At 39.5% G+C, this 20,903-nt stretch overlaps 1 protein-coding gene across 1 annotated transcript in view; it reads right to left on the reverse strand.

Moving 5' to 3' along the window:
• Positions 1 to 698: 698 nt before the first annotated feature.
• Positions 699 to 20,903, reverse strand: part of CRYL1 (crystallin lambda 1) — a 203,934-nt gene continuing 183,729 nt past the window's right edge. The window contains exons 6-8 of the mRNA XM_036746812.1: positions 13,478 to 13,583; positions 1,920 to 2,026; positions 699 to 1,403 (exon numbers count right to left, since the gene is read on the reverse strand). Coding sequence (XP_036602707.1) covers positions 1,290 to 1,403; positions 1,920 to 2,026; positions 13,478 to 13,583 — 327 coding nt within the window. The 3' untranslated portion in view covers positions 699 to 1,289. The remainder of the gene's footprint in view (positions 1,404 to 1,919; positions 2,027 to 13,477; positions 13,584 to 20,903) is intronic.

The following is a 20,903-nucleotide window of genomic DNA, read 5'->3' on the forward strand; positions in this document are numbered from 1 at the left end:
GTTGGGGAAGAGAAGGGAATAAGCATTTAAGCACCTACTATGCGCCAGGCAATATCCTAAGCACTTTACAAATATTATTTCATTTGATACTCACAACAACCCTGGGAGGTAGGTGCTGTTATTATCCCCATTTTATAGTTGAGGAAACTAAGGTAGACAGAGGTTAGGTGACTTGCCCAGGGTCACACAATTAGAAAATGTCTGAGGCTGTATTTGAACTCAGGTCTTCTGGACTTTAGACCTAGTCCACTGTACCACCAGCTGCCTCAAGAGTTGCTCTCTTGATTCCACGCACTGTACTATTTCTCATAAGAGGCAACAATAACTGATAAATTAGCCCCCACCTCCCCATCTTTTTTTGGTATGAACCTTTAATTTCATTACTGTAGGGAATTCCTATTGAGGAAACTACCTCTTCTTATAGAGATTGGCAACCATTGTGCAATTCAAAGCCTTAGAGACTTGTCCACAGTCATGCAGACAATATACTTCAGAGACACGACTTGAATCCACTTCTTCCTGACTCTGCAGCTGGTTCTTGCTTGCCCTCTCCAGATAAAGGCATTTCTATTAAAATATCTCTAACTAGCATAGGTGATCATCTGATGACTTCATGCTGAGTATAGGCTTCCATTACCCATGAACAGAGAACCAGAACTATGCATTGTCATTGGCTGAAAGATTATTGAGAAGATGAATCACTTTATGGAAATCAGAAACTTTATTAAGAATAACTCTTACAAAGTAAATGCATATATAGTCACACGCAGTGCTTAGAAATGATTTTATGGCATATTTAAGAAGAGATGATTTGACATGAAAACTTTTCAATATAAATCAAAGCCTCATGAAGCTAGACGGAATCATGTGTAGTGCTACTATCCATAATGACAATAAAAACAAGAGGATTATGGATCTCATCAATGATTGTTTTTGTTTTAGGCAGTCACAGGTGATTGCCTCATCAGACTCCTTGTTGTCTCTAGTGCCAGGACAAACAGCCTCAGGGTACCTTGGATTGTTCAGTGCTCCTGGAAACATATACCTGTCCTGATCTATGTCTCTGACAGCACCAAATGTGCTTTCTCTGCTAGCCCCACTCGGTGTTGGCCAAAGTTCATCAAATCAAGGAGTGAGTTCTGGTGCTAAATGGGGAGGAGTCTTCTCTGGTGCTAAAGGAGACTGAGGGTTTTCATTGGTTTAAAGCAATCGGATTAGACATTTCTATGATTACATCCCAGAAAGTGCTTGCCACATGAGGCATGACAACAGTGTTATTATGAGAAGCTTCACTCAGCCTGTGTTTGGCTTTTCAACTTGGCAAGCTTCATGAGGCATTCATCCCGCCATTGCCTCCTGGCACCCAGGTGCGCTGGATCAGCAGGAATGCGGGCACTCATAGCCTGTGATAAAGGAAAAAGGAGATGTGGTGAAGCAGCCCTCAGAGGGAGATGCTGGCTCTACTCTCTTTTCTCACTTTCACATCAGCCACGATTTTCTCATTTTCCAGGCAGCACAAGAGATGGGAGTGTTAATCTTAGCATGGAGCTTCCCAGTTACTGAGAGGAAGCTACCTCAACAAGTTCATCCTGAGACCAGTCAATCGTGAATTTCCAAATGAAATGGGTGTTCATTGCTGATGCTGCTTTTGAGCTCCTGAATGATCTCTCATGGGCACTGGTGCCTCTGATAAGGTGTGTGTGCTCATTATCCCTGAAAAAGCCTGATCAGGAGCCATAGGGGCCTTCTAGGGCCAGTGAGGAAGGCAAAGATTACACCAGAATCCCATATAAAGCTGGTATGGGAGAAGGAAAGCAGGAGGATAAGATGTGAATGTGCTTCAAATGTCTAAAGCTCTAAGTTGCAGATGAGGGGCTGATCTGAATTGGTGGAGGGAATTTCCACACCAGAATACGTACCTGATGAACCTTCTCTAAAGTTGCTCCAGAAAAATCTGGAATTGGCCCAAAAGTTTTTAGGACACGCTTCATGCCTTCGCTATATCGTTCACAATAGTTCACCATGCCTGAAATGATGAGACAGGGTTCAGTATATCAGTAATATAAATATCCCTTAAGAGTGAAGGTGCCCAATCATGAAAACTTTTTTTTTTAATTAATGGGCTTGACTTTGAAGCCTCTCTTCATCAAGCTCAGCACAGGCTGGGCTAGAATGAGTTAGATTACCAAGTGAAGCTCTTTTTTTCCTTTTCTTTTATGAATTCAACTCATGAAAAGGAGGGGGTGGAACATGGGGAACTATGCGACTCTTCAAGTTCAACATCTTATCATGACCGGTAATGAACTCATGAAGAAAGCTACCAGCCACAGAAATCCTAAAGTAGATCATGGGGCTGCCTCCTTAAACAATGTAAGGTGTAAGGAAGGTAAAAGAAAGGTGAGATTACATTGAATAGGTTTTCTAAAAGCTTTATTAGTGCAAGTTCAATCAAGGAAAGAAATAACCCCAGGCAAGAAGACAGGACACTCTTTCACTGGAACCCTCTACCACTTTTTAAAGTCTTCTTTCTCCTCTAAGAAGATGTTTTGGCAGGGTAACCATTGTGTCTTCACTGGCCCTGGTCCCTGCCAAGTCTCCCAGGTATACAGACAACTCTCACTTTCCTTGTCAAAATTCTTTTCCCCCTAAATCCAACTGGATAGCCAATGTGGTAGTGTTGAAAAAGAAAATAACTCTAGTAGGGAATGAAGAAAGAAGGGAATATAAAGCAACTGGTACAAAAGCTTCTGATAGTCAAGTTCACAATTGTTAAGAAATGTTATTCTATGTAACCCTCTCTGACCCAGGAAGAGGATGGGAAAATTCAGAGATGGAGATTCCCCAGTAAAGATTTTTGAATTACAGAAGATATTTCTACGATGAGAAGCAACACACCATAGTGGACATAGTGGCCTTGGGACCATGAAGACCTGGGTTTAAGTCTTGCCTTTAACACATACAGGCTGTGAGCCTGGGCATATTTCTGTGTCCAGGCAACCCTCTAAGGCTAAGTTGCAGACAGGGAGTTTTCACACTAGAAATTCCTCACACTGATGAAATCACAGATCTGGACTGCCCCACCCCCAATATTCCATTTAAGCAGGGGACTCAGAACAGATCTTCATTTTCCACCTGATTGCACTGCTTTGCACTACTATGACTTCTTTACCAACCTCTGGGAAGCCTCGCCATCCTGCAAGATCTAATTCACTTTGGTGCTCACACTTCATCACCTTCCCCATCTCCTTGGTCTTCCTTTTATGTGTTGTCTTCCCCCATTAGATTGGAAGCTCCTTGAGGGCAGGGATTGCACTTCTTTCTTTTTTCTTTTTGTATTTGTGTATATGAATTATAGGACAACAATCACAGACATTAGAGCTGGCTTTTTCTAGTCCATTTGCCTCATTTCATACTGTGTTTTTAACCAAGCTCATTCAGTAACACATCCAAACCTATGCCCCTCCCAAATGGCATTCTAAATCCATCATTCTTTCTACTCTACCAATTTGTGTGTGTCATCAAAGCTAAGATCATCACTCAGAATCCTGACATGCCATAAAAGTCATTTTACTTCCCCGTTGTGAGGACAACATTATTGCCCTGACACGCTCTGTCTGTCCTCATGAGTTCCTCCCTCACATTCCACTGCCCATTCCTCCCTGGGAAGCAGCTACAAATGTTATTCTACTCACTTTCTAGGAGGAAGGAGGAAGGTGAAGTTGAGCCAGGTGAGAGTTTGCTTGGAAACCCAACCCAGTCAGCGGTAGATCCTGGCTTTCATTTTTTTTTTTCTTTAAAGAAAGAAACTGAAGTCCCTAATTCCTGACACAACATTCTGTGCATGGAGTTATTCTTGCTCCTCTTCCTCTTGCTGCTGCTACTCCACCTTTGGCCCATTTCCAATGTGTCTAAAGCCACAAAAACTCAGCACTGTGTGTTTTTAACTCATCAGTCAATGAGGAGGCCACAGAGGAGGAAAAGCGAAGACTGGGATACCAGAACACCTCATTCCAGTGATCACCCGCCCATCAAAAATACTAGAATAAGTCATTTACAATTAAACTGAATTACTCCTTGGGCTCTGAAGCTCAACTTTTTTTCCTTAAAGAAAACAGAAACCCGGAAGGGAAGAGGGGGCAGGTGAAGGGAATGAGTGAATCTTGCTCTCATTGGATTTGACTTGAGGAGAGAATAACATACACACTCAATTGGGTATCTTACCTCACAGGAAAGTAGGGGGAAGGGGATAAAAAAGAGGGGATAATAGAAGGGAGGGCAGATAGGGGGAGAAGGTAATCAAAAGCAAACACTTTTGAAAAGGGACAGGGTCAAGGGAGAAAACTGAATAAAGGGGGACAGGATAGGATGGAGGGAAACATAGTTGGTCTTTCACAACATGACTATTATGGAAGTGTTTTGCATAATGATACACGTGTGGCCTATGCTGAATTTCTTACCTTCTTAGGAAGGATGGGTGGGAAGGGAAGAGAGGAGAGAATTTGGAACTCAAAGTTTTAAAAGCAGATGCTCAAAAAAAGTTGTTTTTTGCATGCAACTGGGAAATAAGATATATAGGGAATGGGGCATAGAAATCTATCTTGCCCTACAAGAAGGTAAGGGGAAAGGGGATTGGCGGGGGGGAGAGGGGTGACAGAAGGGAGGGCTAACTGGGGAATGGGGCAATCAGAATATATGCCATCTTGGAGTGGGGGGAAGGTAGAAATGGAGAGAAAATTTGTAACTCAAAATCTTGTGGAAATCAATATTGAAAACTAAAATATTAAATAATAAAATATGAAAAAAAGGAAAAAAAAGAAAATAGAAACCAAAACCATTTTCTTCAACACTCAGTTCATACTTGTTCCATATCACAGGACTTGATCCTAAACTCACTGTTTCATTGCACTTTGTCTCCAGTACCTTTTTCTTATATTCCCTCATGATAAAACATTATCCATTTCCCCATTTAGAAAATATTGTTTTAATGGGAAAGCCAAATATAATAGAACTATAGGATTTGGAACTGGAAGGGTTCTTAGTACAATTTTACTCCTCATTATTTTACAGATAAGGAAACTGAGACTCAGATTAAGTGAACTGCTTAAGATTCTACAAGGAGTGAATAGCAGAACCTGGATTTAAACCCAGAGACCTTGATTCCAACTTCTTCAAGTTCTTCCCAAGTTCTTCTAGTGGTTAAATGTCCTGATACTTTTTTTCCCATTCTGTTTATCTTTACAAGTGACCTCAACAGTAGTGGAACTTGGAAACTTTTTTTCTTCCTTTTGTTGTTCAGCTGTTTTTCAGTCGTGTCCTACTCTTTGTTACCCCCTTTGGAGTTTTCTTAGCAAAGATACTGGAGTGGTTCACCATTTCCTTTTCCAGCTCGCTTTACAGATGAGGAAACTGAGGGAAACAGAGTTAAGTGACTTCCCCTATGTCATACATTTAGTAAGTGTCTGAGGCCAGATTTGAATTCCTGCTTTATGCCCCAGGATATATGCTGAATAGCTCTCTTTAAACTTGCTGAATGATGTTACCTATGGGTTTTAGTTTATTCCAGAAAAAGAAGCCTTCCTTGTTTAATGATTTTTTTAAAGAGTAAAAGGTAAGGGGATAGCATTTGCCAAATAAGCACTTGTACAGGAAATCCAAGCTGGTTATGGTTGATTCCTGTAACTTTAACAAAAATAAAAGAACCAGGAAGTGTCAAAAGACATTAATTGTGAAGAGAGGCACAGGCTCACTGGAGCTAGCTTACATGGTCACACAATTAGAAGGCAAACACATACTAAGCTGAGCCAGCATCCAGAAGAGATAATGCAGAAGAGCTTCTCCTTCCTCAGGGAGAGGTTATCATTCTGCTAGAGCCTATTCCTGTACCCCCTTCTCACCTGCCCCAAATCAATGCTCCATCACAAGCACTGGATCTGGGGTCACCTGAGACCTGGTTTCAAACCTCGCTCTGCTATTAGTGACCTAAAGTAAGTCATGTCCCTTTCTCCAAATGAACCTCAGTTTGCTTATCTTATTAAAAAGAGGTTATTGTTGTTGTTGTTTGTCCTTCATTCTCAAAGAGGACTATGACATCAGGGAGATGATGACATGACTTGCAGTTGACTTTGATTTGAGTGAGGGAGGGCTGTGCAAAGTCACCAGCCTCACTTTCTCCTCCAGAGCCATCTGGGTCCAGTGGCCTGACATTATTCATCAGGACGACTGGAGATGGCCCAGGATGCAATGGGAGACCCTGGCCATTTTAAGCTAAGATCTTTTCAGGTTCTCACTTAGAGTGAAGTAGGAATGGCCCCTTTAATAAAAAAAAAATCAAACTGAGTCCTTCTAGTTCTACTATTAAACATGATGATGTCCTTTGGGGAAAGGGCATAGGGATGGCACATCTAAATTCCCCAGAGGTTTGTATTAACAAATATTTTGAATGGGATAAAAATGGGACAATTAATTTGAAGTGCTTTTTAATTTTTTTTTAAAACTCATTTCTTCAAGTAGAACTAAAAACAGTGAAACCTTTTACTTATTGTACACCATAACTTGTATGTTCCTTCAATTTCTATCTTTCTCCACTATGTGAACAATTCCCACAATGTGGGTTCAAGAAATCCTTGGCATATAACTTTGTCTTTTGTGAAATGAGCAGTTTGACACTGCTTTTTGATAAGTTACTAAAAAGCCCATCTACTTTCTTTAGTGACATATCACTCTTCTCTGTAGCCTCCATAAATGTTAATAAGTGTTTAGCATCTTTGGGGATTCCCCTAGAATAGACTGGGCGTGAAATCAGTGAGGCTCATCTTTATGGGTTCAAATCTGGTCTCAGATACTTACTAGCTGTATGATCCTGGGCAAGTCACTTAACCCTGTCTGCCTCAGTTTCCTTATCTATAAAATGAGCTGCAGAAGGAAATGTCAAACCACTCCAATATCTTTGCCAAGAAAACCCCAAATGGGGTCATGAAGAGTCAGACATGACCAAACAACAACAGGTGCTGATAATTAAGCTAATACTGAGGGAGGAATTATAACAAACTGCACCTTCAAAAGATTTTCTTGGTTGTCTGGAATGAAGAAAGTGCAACGTATTATTGGATCAAGGAACTGGACATGGAAAGGTCCTTATTTAGTCCAACCCTCTTCATTTTTACAGGCAAAGAAACTATGATGAGGAGTCACTTGCTCAAAGTCACCTAGGTGTTTAATGGCAAATTTAGGATTCTAACCCAGGACCTTTCTGGTTCTTTACATACTGCCTCTACCAAAGTCTGTTCCATGTTTATGATTTATTATTACCATTTATATTAAAGTACAACAAATAATATTTTATTACTATCACTTTAAATTTAAAATTCACTAAAATTAATATAATAGTTCAGTTTTGTGTACAATCCTCTTTTCATATTCTTCTCTGCATACCTAAATGTTCACATTTGTTGATCTTTGTTGAGTTTATAATAAAAGAAATGTAATTTAAAAAAATTTTTAAAAGATAGATTCAATAGACATGAAGATTCTCCTCTGATCTCTATCATTCTGGACCAATCACAATATCTCCAAATCCATCAGGGTAAGAAGTGAAAAGATAGTTGCCAGGCCTATTCATTCAAGACTCTAAACCTTTCCCTGAATTGCTAATTTTTGTTCTAATGAGTATTAATACCTTTTGTTTTCATTTCACCTTCATTCCCAGCTATCTCCCTTCCTGCTCCCTTACCCAGTGATCAGTCCCTTGAACAAAGAAAGGAAAAGAAAGGGGAAAAGTTCAGAGAAACCAACAAATATATCAGCTAAATCTGACAATATACAATGTTTCAAAACCCTACTCCCTACTCTTTGCAGAAAGGAGGAAGATGGATTTTCTCTTCTCTTTAGGGCCAAGTTTCCAGAGTACAGTTCCATTTTGTTGTTGTTCTTTCTATTTATATTATTGAACTTCTTGTGTCTAATGTTCTCCAGGGTCTGCTCGCTTTACTCTTCATTAATTCACCTAAGTCTTTCCATGCTTCTCTGAATTCTCTATAGACAAAGTGAAATGTTCATTTTTCTTGATGCTTATCAGGTTGATAATAATAAAGAAAATGTATATGCGTGTGGACATATATGTATACATATATACACATATATACATAGACATATGAGTTGTAAGCTAAACCTTCTTCACCATGACCAAGAAAGGCAATGAGCTCTCAAATCACAATAAAAGATTCAGAGTCCAGGGCATGGGAGATAATAATGGTCTTCCTGTATTCTGTCTGGATCAGACCACATTTGAAATGCTGCAGTCAGTTCAACTGCCTCTTTTTAAGAAGGAAATTGACAAATAATAGAGCTAGCTAGAGGGCAATGAGGAAGGTGAGGAGCCTCCATCCCAAGCAATGGAGGATCAGTTAAAGGAAGTGTGAGTGTTTAGCCTAAGGAGGTGAAGACTCAGAACGTGGCATAGTGGCTGGTACATAGTAGGTGCTTAATACTTGTTGACTGATTGACCAACATGATAGCTGTCAGCTGCCTTGAAGAATCTAAAGGGCTTTCATGTGAAAGAGGGATTTGATTTGCTCTGATTGGTGTCAGCAGGATGAACAGTGGGTAGAAGATGCAGTGGGGTGCAGTTAGGTAGATTTCGGCTAAATATAAAAATATTCTAACAATTACAACTGTCCTAAAGCAGAATGGGCTGCCTTGGGAAGTAAGGGGTTCCTTCTCACTAGGGGTCTTCAAGTGAAGGTTCAGTAACTACTTATGAGGGATGTTGTAAAGGGAATGCTTATTTAAAGAGGAGTTGGATTAAATGTTCTCTGAGGTTCCTTTTGAACAACTAGGGGGCACAGTGGATAGAGTGTCAAGGGCGGAGTTAGGAAGACTCATCATCCTGAGTTCAAATCTAGCCTCAGACATTTACTAGCTGTGACCCTGGGCAAGTCACTTAACCCTGTTTGCATCAGATTCCTCATCTGAAAAATGAGCTGGAGAAGGAAATGCTAACCACTCCAGGATCTTTGACAAGAAAATCCCAAATGGGGTCACAAAGAGTTGTATATGACTGAAAACAACCGGTCAACAAGATCCCTTTCAAATTTGATATTCTGTGTTAAAATAATAACAACAGCCAATAGTTATACAAACATTATACTTTACAATATATTTAAAAATATTTTACAAAGTGTTTTCTTTTGTACCTCCCTAGAAGGCAGATAATAAAACATAGCTAGTAAGTGTTAAGTATGGGTTGTTGTTACTAAGTAATTTCAGCTCATTTACAGATTAGGAAACTGAGGCAAATACAGTTAAATGACAGGTCCAAAGAAAAATCACGTAGATTGCAAATAAGGATTTACTGAAAAATCCCAGGAGAACCTGGGCTTCCATGGCATTTGTAGGTGCATGGTGTGAAGGCTCTGGACAGGAATAGTTGTATTGCCATGCTAAATTAAGGACTTGATATTCCAAACCAACATGGATTTCCCAAGGCTGATGCTCACCAACTTGAAGGAACCTTTCTGGTTTTAAGAGACAAGTTTTCACGAAGTTTGCTGATGAAATTCAAAAGCAAAGGGCTCCAGAGTTCAGTTCTCCAAGTGACAAGATCTAATTCTTTTTGAGAGTCAATTGTCTAGCAGAAGGGGTCAATTGTCTGGGGGTGAATGAGTCAACAACAAAGCCAAAAAATGAACTAAGACTACCTAATTTAGGCAAGGCCAAGGCTCAATCAACTGGCTTCTTTATCTAAAATCAATGATACTTTCGAGTAAATAAATCAAAGCCATCCATTGGGTAATTCTTAATTATAACCATTAAATCTATGTGCGAGAAAGGAAATTTCCCAGTAAAGTATAAGGAATAAGCAGATAAGTCTTATTACTTATATGGTGATTTCCAACTACTGCTAAATTTGAGGACCAAATAAACAGAAAAAAAATAATAAATTACAGAAACCTGGCTACCAATCTGATTTCTTTTAAGAAGACTGCACTTTCCCTGACTCCAAAGCTAATGCTGCTTTCTTTGTTTGTCTTTGGAACAAAAAATTCAAAAAAGAGGAGAAACCAAACAGATATAAGTTCTAGATATTGCACAATGGCACCTAGCTCTAGTTAGTCTCAGAGTAAGATTTCACCCAGAGCAGAACAGTATTCTGACCCATACATTCATTTGATATTTTCCCCAAAAAATGTTTTTATGATTTAAAAAAGAAAATGAAATGCAACAAATCAAGTGGTCTCAGCTATACAGAGATAAGAAATTATAATAAATTAAGTCAAATTTATAAGAGGCATTCCTCAATTGATAAATAACTGAAGAATATGAACAGGCTGCCCTCAAAGGAAGAAACCAAAACTATTTAGTCACATGAAAGGAATGCTCAAAATCATCAATTAATCAGAGTAAAGGAAATTAAAACAACCCTAGGGTTCTCCCTTAAATCCATCAAAGTTGCAAAGTAGACAAAAAGACAAGTGTTGCCAGGGATGTGGGCAAACAGGCACATTAATGCACTGTTGGTATAGTTGTAATGGTCCAGCCATTCTGAAAAGCAAATTATTAAACTGTGCATGTCTTTTGACCCAGTAATAACACTATTTTATTTCTATCCCAGAGATCAGTGAAAGAAGAAAGGGCCCTCTTTTTTGCGGTGGCAAAGAACTAGAAACTAAAAGGGTCCTCATCAAACGGTTGAACAAATTATGACATGAGTGTTAACATTAGATCTGATGACAAAAAGGTCTGTGCTGAGATAACTCCACTTAATATGTGATGTTCCTATGAAGACCCTGGCTGTTTGGCCTTGGGATCTGAACCTTCATTTCCTTCTCTGCCTGGGGTGTATCAGTCACTAATACAGCCAGAAAATGAACTAAAACCTCCTAATTCAGGAAAGTCCAAGGCTCAATCAACTGGCATCTTTATGTAAAATGAATGATACTTTCATATAAATGAACCAAATCTATCCATTGGGTAGTTCTTAATGATAAAAATCAAATCTTGGTGTAAGGAGGGAAATTTCTCTGTAAAATGAATCATATTTGCACTACTCATTTCACAGGACTGTTGTGAGAAAAATTCTGTTCAGGCTTTAAAGTACTGTAAGTCTGTTTGAGGAATTAGGGTTAGGGGAATGGTGCCCTGAAGTGTCATTTGCAAAAACAATAACTTTTGATATTTTTACATGTCTCCATACCATGAATAAATAGAAATTAACAATGAATGGAGCTAATATAACCATTTAGAGGTATAAGTAGAAATCCTGTGGCCTCACTGTACAAAAAGAAACACATACATGCTGGGGGGTTATATTTCCATTGAATTTGGGTGGGGAGGCAGGAAGAAAATCTCAACCAAGTAATTTTATTAGGTCTGGATAAACATTTTCCCACATTGCCTTTACGAAAATAACATCACCAAATGCAACAACAAATAGAGAAAACTACTCTAACCTCCAGTCTTGATGGATCCTGATTTCTGTGTGAAGGACAACTAGGCCTTCATGTCTAACCCTGGCCTTTTGGAATGCACTGAGGTTGAAATCCATATCACTATGATATGCAGCCAACTAGATAGTCTTATCAGATGTCTCGTTTAAAAAAAATTATTATGGGCCTCCATCCTGTCTGTTGCATACTACTGACTTCTCAAGTTTCTGGTTTCACTGGCCTCTGTGACTATTTGTTTGAAAGGTGAAGCCATCCTTGATGCCCTCTTCCCTGCTGATTTCTGTGGGTACCTGGGATATCTTTGATTGTTTTCAGTATCTAGCACAAGGCCTTACACACAACTGGTGTTCAGTGGATTTGGGAGGGAGGGAACAAAGGAAAGTACAGTGAGGCCACAGCATTTCTACTTATACCTCTAAATAATTAAGTGAAGTTCACTAGTTGCTAGTATCTATGTGTATATGGTATATAAACAAGTGAAAGTACCCAAAATTATCATTTAAGCAAATGACATTTCAGGACACTATTCCCCTAACCCTGATTCCCCAGATTGTTATGATGCTATTAGTAGCTCAATTTGTTTATGTAGTGGTTTAAAGCTTACACAAAACTTTCCTCACCACAACCCTGTGAAATGGGTAGTACAAATATGATTATCCTCATTTTACAGAGGTAGAAACTCAGTCTCAGAACCCAAGGTTGAACAGCCAGGATCTTCATGAGAACATCTCATACTCAAAAGAGTAACCTCAACACTAACCTTTCTATCATTAGACCTAATATGTCAGCAGTCCTGAGAAAGAATAAGCCTTTAACTTTATCTGTTAAGAGCAAGTGTCTAACTTTAGAATACTATTATATTTCCTCTATACAAAAATAAACCTGATTTCTATTGTCTCAGTTACTCAGCTTCTAAACCATGAATGGTTGATCCAACCATCTCTTGTCTGGGGATGACAACCTCGGACTTGAGGCTTTGAGTTAAAATGAAGTGGTTTCTGCTGATCCTAAGCTAAGGGTCAATGCCCTACCTGACAGCTATCTAGCAAAGAGCAAGACCAGGGCATCGGGTTCATTGACCCATCCAGCAGAGATGCTATGCTGAGAACAGCCCCGTGGCGGAACAACCCACCTATCTAATCTAGCAGCTATGTTACCCAGCCTAGCGAGGAGCCCATACAACTTCCAGGTGACCTGCTTGACCCAGCTGAGCAGCAGATTGCCTACCCAGCAAAAGGAGCAAATCCCAGCTGAGCCACACGTCCAGCAGAGAGATATGAGTAGAAGAGTGACCTCGTCCATCATGACACAGCAAACATCATAAGGGTCCTCTGGAGACATCAGGGACATGGAAGCCCTGAATTCCCAGAGTTGTGAGTTGTTCTTGACCACTTGTGCACCCCACAAATGTGCTTCATTTTAGGATTGTGCCCCCTTTTCTACTCTAGAACTTTGAAGCGTACTTTTGGGAGAGTGTACTCTTGGTGTTCAGGGAACTGCTTTGGAACTACAACTCTTGCTATGCCATTGCAAACGCCTATGTTAAAGAAGTGAGTTTACTGGCTCGTTGTTAAGAAGCAAATCAGTAGGGGCTCATGCACTGGGCAAAACAGTCATTCATAAGGTTGCTCTTTGAATCCTGAAAGTAATAGAAGCCGCTGGTCTTGCGACTCAACCTGCTGGTGCCAGTAAGAGCTGGGTGAGGGAGCCCCGAGGAGGGTGTCACACCAAGAATGATAAGGTTTCAAAGAATGTTTACTTATTTCTCCCATGATCATCGCACTTTTTTTTAAAAGCTGGAGACAATAAAACAATTTAGCTATTCAAAAGAACTAAAAGATTAGTTAACAAAATGTCAACTATTTTGTGGGTTGGGTTTTTTTTTTTTTTGCTGATGTTATTTTCATAAAGTCAGACCTAGTAAAATTACTTGGTTGAGATTTTTTTTTTGCCCAACAAAAATTCAACTGAAATATAAAAATTTCATATAGCAAGAAATTCTCAGTTTGGTCCTAGTTCAAATCAAACAGTACCTTCTGCATTGAGATGCATTGTTTCCAACGGTCCAATAAAGGCATATCGCATTCCGAGACCATCTGACATCACAATATCAAGATCAGTGGGAGATACTAGTCCTTCCTAAATGGAGAAAATGGTGGAATATCAGTCAGTACTCTGAACAGCAGAGCAATTTGGTTATCAATATCACTGTGATTAAGATGTCTTAAGGAGCAGAATGTCAAGAAATAACCCTCCAATTCAGCCAATCTATATTAAGCTTCTACTATATTTGTTCTGATCAGTGGGATATACAGATTTCACAACAGAAAATGGAATAAAGATACATGAAGCAGTTGGGGGAATTACGCCTGGACAGATATTTCAGAAATCATGTATAGACTTGGAATAGATTCCTTGTGAGACTTGTTCAACTCCGAACATGGCTTTGCAGCCAGTATGACCATGGGCAAAGCACTTCTAATTTCTGGGGCTTGGTTTCCTCATCTAGAAAATGAAGGGCTTGGACTAAATGATCTCTTAGATTCCTTCAAGCTCTAAATCCCAGAATCTACCAGCTGGAGCTTTTACGAAGGGGGAAGAAGGGGATGGAGCCAAAATGGTGGCTGGAAAGCAGGGACTTGAGTGAGCTCCCACCCAGGTCCCTCCAAACACCTATAAAAAATGGCTCTGAACAAATTCTAGAACTGCAGAACCCACAAAATAGCAGAGGGAAGCAGGGCTCCAGCCCAGGAGAGCCTGGATGGTCTCTGGGTAAGGTCTATTGCACGGAACTGGGAGAGGAACAGAGCAGAGTCCAGCATGGGCCGTGTGGACCAACCAGAGTGAGAGCTGGGCGGAACAGGCCCCAGCGCCCTGAGTCAGTGAGCTGTGGCAGTTACCAGACTTCTCAAGCCACAAACACCAAAGACAACAGAGAATGTTAGTGGGAAAAGCTACTGGGACAGAGTGAAAGGAGTTCGCGGTTTCGCCACCACCCCCGGGGGGGAGAGGGCAGTGGAGGTGGTGCACCTACAGAACTACAGCTGCAGTTGCTTCTGGCCCCAGGCCCACCTAGTGAGAGGAATTAAGTGGCGGATTCAAGCAGGAGTGCAGAGCCAGCTTAGATCTGAGTCTTGTCTGGGTTGGCGGTTCTTGGGGGAGGAGGAGTGCTGGTGTGGCAGAGCTTGCTGTGTAGCTCTGAAAACAATGGCATAGCCCCTCAAGCTTGGGACAAAGTACTCTATACTCTACAAGCAGTCATACCCCGACAGAAAACTCAAGAGTCAAGTAAGTTGACTGGGAACATGGCCAGGCAGCGAAAACAGACTCAGATTCAGACTCAAGACTTTGAAATCTTTCTTTGGTGACAAAGAAGAGCAAAACATATAGCCAGAAGAGTCAACAAAGTCAAAGAGCCTACATCAAAAGCCTCCAAGAAAAACATGAACTGGTCTCAGGCCATGGAAGAGCTCAAAAAGGATTTGGAAAAGCAAGTTAGAGGAGTAGAGGAAAAATTGGGAAAAGAAATGAGAGTGATGTGACGAAACCATGACAAACAAGTCAATGACTGGCTAAATGAGACCCAAAGACATACTGAAGAAAATAACACCTTAAAAAATAGACTAACTCAAATGGCAAAAGAACTCCAAAAAGCCAATGAGGAGAAGAATGCCTTGAAAGGCAGAATTAGCAAAATGGAAAAGGAGGTCCAAAAGACCACTGAAGAAAATACTACCTTAAAAATTAGATTGGAGCAAGTGGAAGCTAGTGACTTTATGAGAAATCAAGATATTATCAAACAGAACCAAAGGAATGAAAAAATGGAAGACAATGTGAAATATCTCATTGGAAAAACCACTGACCTGGAAAACAGATCCAGGAGAAATAACTTAAAAATTATTGGACTACCTGAAAGCCATAATCAAAAAAAGAACCTAGACATCATCTTTCAAGAAATTATCAAGGAAAACTTCCCTGATATTCTAGAACCAGAGGGTAAAATAGAAATTGAAAGAACCCACAGATTGCTTCCTGAAAAAGATCCCAAAAAGAAAACTCCTAGGAATATTGTAGCCAAATTCCAGAGTTCCCAGGTCAAGGAGAAAATATTGCAAGCAGTCAAAAAGAAACAAATTGAGTATTGTGGAAACACAATCAGGATAACACAAGATCTAGCAGCTTCTACATTAAGGGATCGAAGGGCTTGGAACATGATATTTTGAGGTCAATGGAACTAGGATTAAAACCAAGAATCACCTACCCAGAAAAACTGAGTGTCATGCTCCAAGGCAAAATTTATACTTTCAATAAAATAGAGGACTTTCAAGCTTTCTCAGTGAAAAGACCAGAGCTGAATAGAAAATTTGACTTTCAAACACAAAAATCAAGAGAAGCATGAAAAGGTAAACAAGAAAGAGAAATCATAAGGGACTTACTAAAGTTGAACTGTTTTGTTTACATTCCTACATGAAAAGATGATGTTTGTAATTCATGAGAATTAAGGGATGAGAGAGGAATATATTGAGAGAGAAAGAGAGAGATAGAATGGGGTAAATTATCTGACATAAAAGTGGCAAGAAAAAGCAGTTCTGTAGGAAGGGAAGAGGGGGCAGGTGAGGGGGAATGAGTGAATTTTGGTCTCATCGGATTTGGCCTGAGGAGGGAATAACATACACACTCAATTGGGTATCTTACCCCATAGGAAAGAAAGAGGAAGGAGATAAAAAAAGGGGGACAATAGAAGGGAGGGCAGATAGGGGGAGGAGGTAATCAAAAGCAAACACTTTCGAAAAGGGACAGGGTCAAGGGAGAAAATTGAATAAAAGGGGACAGGACGGGAAGAAGCAAAATATAGTTAGTCTTTCACAACATGAGTATTGTGGAAGGGTTTTACATAATGATAGGCATGTGGCCTATGTGGAATTGCTTGCCTTCCAAGGGAGGGTGGGTGGGGAGGGAAGAGGGGAGAGAATTTGTAACTCAAAGTTTTAAAAGCAGATGTTCAAAAAAAAAGTTTTTGCAACTAGGAAATAAGATATACAGGCAATGGGGCATAGAAATCTATCTTGCCCTACAAGAAAGTACAGGAAAAGAGGATGGGGGGGGAAGTGGGATGACAGAAGGGAGAGCTGACTGGGGAACGGGGCAATCAGAATATATGCCATCTTGGAGTGGGAGGGAGGGTAGAAATGGGGAGAAAATTTGTAATTCAAACTCTTGTGAAAATCAATGCTGAAAACTAAAAATATTAAATAAATAATCAGAAAAAAAGAAGGGGGAAGAGGGAAGGAAAAAGAGGGATATGAGAAGGGGAAAGTTGGATGGGAAGTTGAAAGGGGTTCTCCTTGCATTCTCCATTCTCTCAGGAGTGGGGATGGGATTAAATTGAAGCCACCAAGACAAATACACATGGATGTCATTTCAAGCTCTCCCTGGTTCAACTTTTAATGGAAGCGAACATTTGATAAAGCACTGCTTAGGATCCTTTCCCAGTCTTCACTTGTGAAGGTGGGACTGCAATATTTTGCAAAGAGGATATAAATTGTTACTACTGGAGAACACAATCAACGTGGGTATTTAAATTATTCTGGGCTACAAAAGCCTTCATGGTTCAAGAAGTATTTATTAAGCACCTGCTGTGTGCCAGGGGCTATGCTATGTGTATGGGATACAAAGACAAGACAAAATTGTCCTTGCCCTCAAGGAGCTTACATGCCAGTAGGAGAAAACAACATAGATTTATTTAGTAATTAAAACCAAAATACAGAGTAAACACAGTCATTCCCAAGGGAGAGAGCCCTAATGACTGGGAAGATCAGGAGAAGTCTCGTGTAAGACAGTTGTCTCCAAATGTTTTTGATCCTATATCCCTACAGAAAAACTTTCTGAGTATGTACCCCTAATGCAGATATATTTACTTCTTTAGGAATTCTACATATGTACTGCTCTACTAATAATTATGTTACATTATAATTATATGTATACTATACACACATACTATGTATTTACATATAATTATATATTATAAAACATACGCAAAAACAGAAATTAAGAGATAAAGATGAAATATTTAAAGCATTTTTATTTTATTGAACAATTTGCTTTCCTAAGATAGTACCAGTAATAATTTTTAGTGAGAACAATGTTATTGTATAGGCGCTATTATTTTGGGGAATTAATTATTATTAATATTATTTTGAGAATTTAGTTTAACACTTTATGATATAACAATACATCTTGATGATGGTTGTCCTTAGTTCTCGAAGAGGACCAAAATAACAACACTATGTTAGAGTCAAGTGACAGTGTGTCAGACTATGGCTGATCACACCAACATGAGCTTGGAATGCTCTACCATAGGTTGGGCACAAATAGTCCAAATTTTGGGGTGGAACATTTGGGGTGGATTCCCTAAATTTATGCATCTCGAGTTTCTTTTATGCATCTCAAAGAGGACAGCATCTTCTGTGATGAGGGCATGCCCTGCTGGGTGGTCCTGTGCCAGTTGATAATAGGAAAGCAAAAGAACAAATGATAGTACCACTCTCAACCTCTCTGCATCACAGAATTACTGCCCTTTCCTTAGGATACTTCACACATCCCATGTGACGACGTTATTGTCTGACATATGGAACAAGTCAGAATATTGGTGTCAATCCATACGTTAAATATTAGTAAAACTTAATTTCTCTTATTTAAAAACATCTTTATCAGCATTTATAACAGATTTTACAAATGTATAGAGGAATACCAACAATACCTTACTCTTTTCACAGCCTGTTAATCAGCAGCACCAGATCTGCTGCTGTAAGGAAACACAAGAAGCTAGATAGGCCCTGAATCTTACCATTGGCAAGTGGGGGGCAGGGTGGCACAGGGTGGGGACAGCAACCTTCCACCTGCTTAAGAAAGTGGGGCTATTACAACTGGAGGCTAGAACTTATCTGAAATATAGCAGATGTGCATTAGTTCACTATGCTGATACACTGATTTGGGATGTGCTTATAAATAGCTCTTCCTGGGGGATTACACCTTGTTCTGCAACTCTCCCTTTAAACTCATCCATACCTATAAGTAACAAAGAAACTAGATTTCTTCAAGCTCTTTTTTCTTTAGGAAATCATGCTGTCCAGCCAGGCATCAAAAATCCTCTTATATTTTTGGACATACTTAGTGGTTTCTCAGATTCCAAACTTCTTTCTTTAGTAACATAGCTTTGCAGGAACATTTTTCTTGTGGCCGCCTTCCTGTCTTTCTTGGATTTGGGGTCCTGAAATGTCTGAGCTGTTAGAGGGATATTTTCCTCTTTCATGAGAGCACTTATATATAGTAGTAGAGCCAAGTCTTTATGCAAACAGTCCACAGCTGGTTGTAATGGCAGCATCAGAAATCACAAATTCCCAGCTCCTGGGAATGTTCCATTTTCTTTGTATTCAAATATGGGACCTCTAGAGAGGCTACAGGCTGAAGTAATTCAGTAATCATATTTAGCTAGAGCATTGTCAGAACACTTTTTTTACCTAATCTACATAATTCCTTTATTAGGACTGTTGATCAAAATTTCTAAACAGCTATTCATGATCAAAATTCTCTGGTTGATGAAACCAATTTAAATAAGGTAGTTATGGTACATGTTAAAAAAAGAAATCTTATCATGAAGGACATCTCCTTTTTATAATAAATAAGGCAGCAGCCAACTATTACTCACTGTAGCCTTTTTAAGGTATGCAATCAAGTCTGCCCTTTCTGCCTTCTTTTATTTAATAGATATATATGTCTATATGTATATCTATCTTTCTATTTCTTTATTTGATATTATTTAGTTTTCAACATTGATTTCCAGAATATTGAGTTACAAATTTTCTCCCCATTTCTACGCTCCCCCCACCTCAAGATGACATATATTCTGATTGCCCTTTTCCCCAGTCTTCCCTCCCTTCTGTCATCCCACTCCCCGCCCCTTATCCCCTTCCCCCTTACTTTCTTGAAGGGCAAGATAGATTTCTATGCCCCATTGCCGGTATATCTTATTTCCCAGTTGCATGTAAAAAAACAACTTTTTTGAGCATTTGTTTTTAGAACTTTGAGTTCCAAATTTTCTCCCTTCTTCCATCCCCACCCACCCTCCTTGAGAAGGCAAGCAATTCAGCATAGGCCACACATGCATCATTATGCAAAACACTTCCATAATAGTCATGTTGTGAAAGACTAACTATATTTCCCTCCATCCTATCCTGTCCCCCTTTATTCAATTTTCTCCCTTGACCCTGTCCCTTTTTAAAAGTGTTTGCTTTAGATTACCTCCTCCCCCAATCTGTCCTACCTTCTATCATCCCCTCTCCCTTATCCCCTTCCCCCCTACTTTCCTATGGGGTAAGATACCCAATTGAGTGTGGTGTATGTTATTCCCTCCTTAAGTCAAGTCTGATGAGAGCAAGATTCATTCATTCCCTTTCACCTGCCCCCTCTTCCCTTCCAATAGAACTGCTTTTTCTTGTCACTTTTATGTGAGATAATTTATCCCATTCTATCTCTCCCTTTCTCCTTCTCCCAATATATTTCTCTCTCACCCCTTAATTGTATTTATTTATTTTTAGATATCATCCCTTTGTATTTAACTCACCCTGTGTCCTTTGTCTACATATATATATATATATGTATATGTATATATATACACATATATATATATATATAAAATGTGTGTGTGTGTGTAAATTTACATGTATATGTATATGTATGTGTATATTCCCTTCAACTACCCTTATACTTAGAAAGGTTTCATGAGTTACAAATCCATGCAGGAATGTAAACAAAACAGTTCAACTTTAGTAAGTCTCTTATGGTTTCTCTTTCCTGTTTGCCTTTTCATGCTTCTCTTGATTCTTGTATTTAAAAGTCAAATTTTCTATTCAGCTCTGGTCTTTTCTTTTTCAAGAATGTAAGTCCTCTATTTTATTGAAAATCCATATTTTGCCTTGGAGCATGACACTCAGTTTTGCTGGGTAGGTGATTCTTGGTCTTAATCCTAGCTCCCAAGATGGCCTGGATGGTCACTGGGAAGGGTTACTCGCACCGTGCTGGGAGCAGAGTGCTGAGGAGAGAGTGTGGAATTTCATATTCCAAGCCCTTCGATCCCTTAATGTAGAAGCTGCTAGATCTTGTGTTATCCTAATTGTGTTTCCACAATACTCAATTTGTTTCTTTTTGACTGCTTGCAATATTTTCTCCTTGACCTGGGAACTCTGGAATTTGGCTACAATATTCCTAGGAGTTTTCTTTTTGGGATCTTTTTCAGGAAGCAGTCTGTGGGTTCTTTCAATTTCTATTTTACCCTCTGGTTCTAGAATATCAGGGAAGTTTTCCTTGATAATTTCTTGAAAGATGATGTCTAGGTTCTTTTTTTGATTATGGCTTTCAGGTAGTCCAATAATTTTTAAGTTATTTCTCCTGGATCTATTT

Source organism: Trichosurus vulpecula, chromosome 2, assembly GCF_011100635.1.
Source record: "Trichosurus vulpecula isolate mTriVul1 chromosome 2, mTriVul1.pri, whole genome shotgun sequence".
NCBI lineage: Eukaryota > Metazoa > Chordata > Mammalia > Diprotodontia > Phalangeridae > Trichosurus > Trichosurus vulpecula.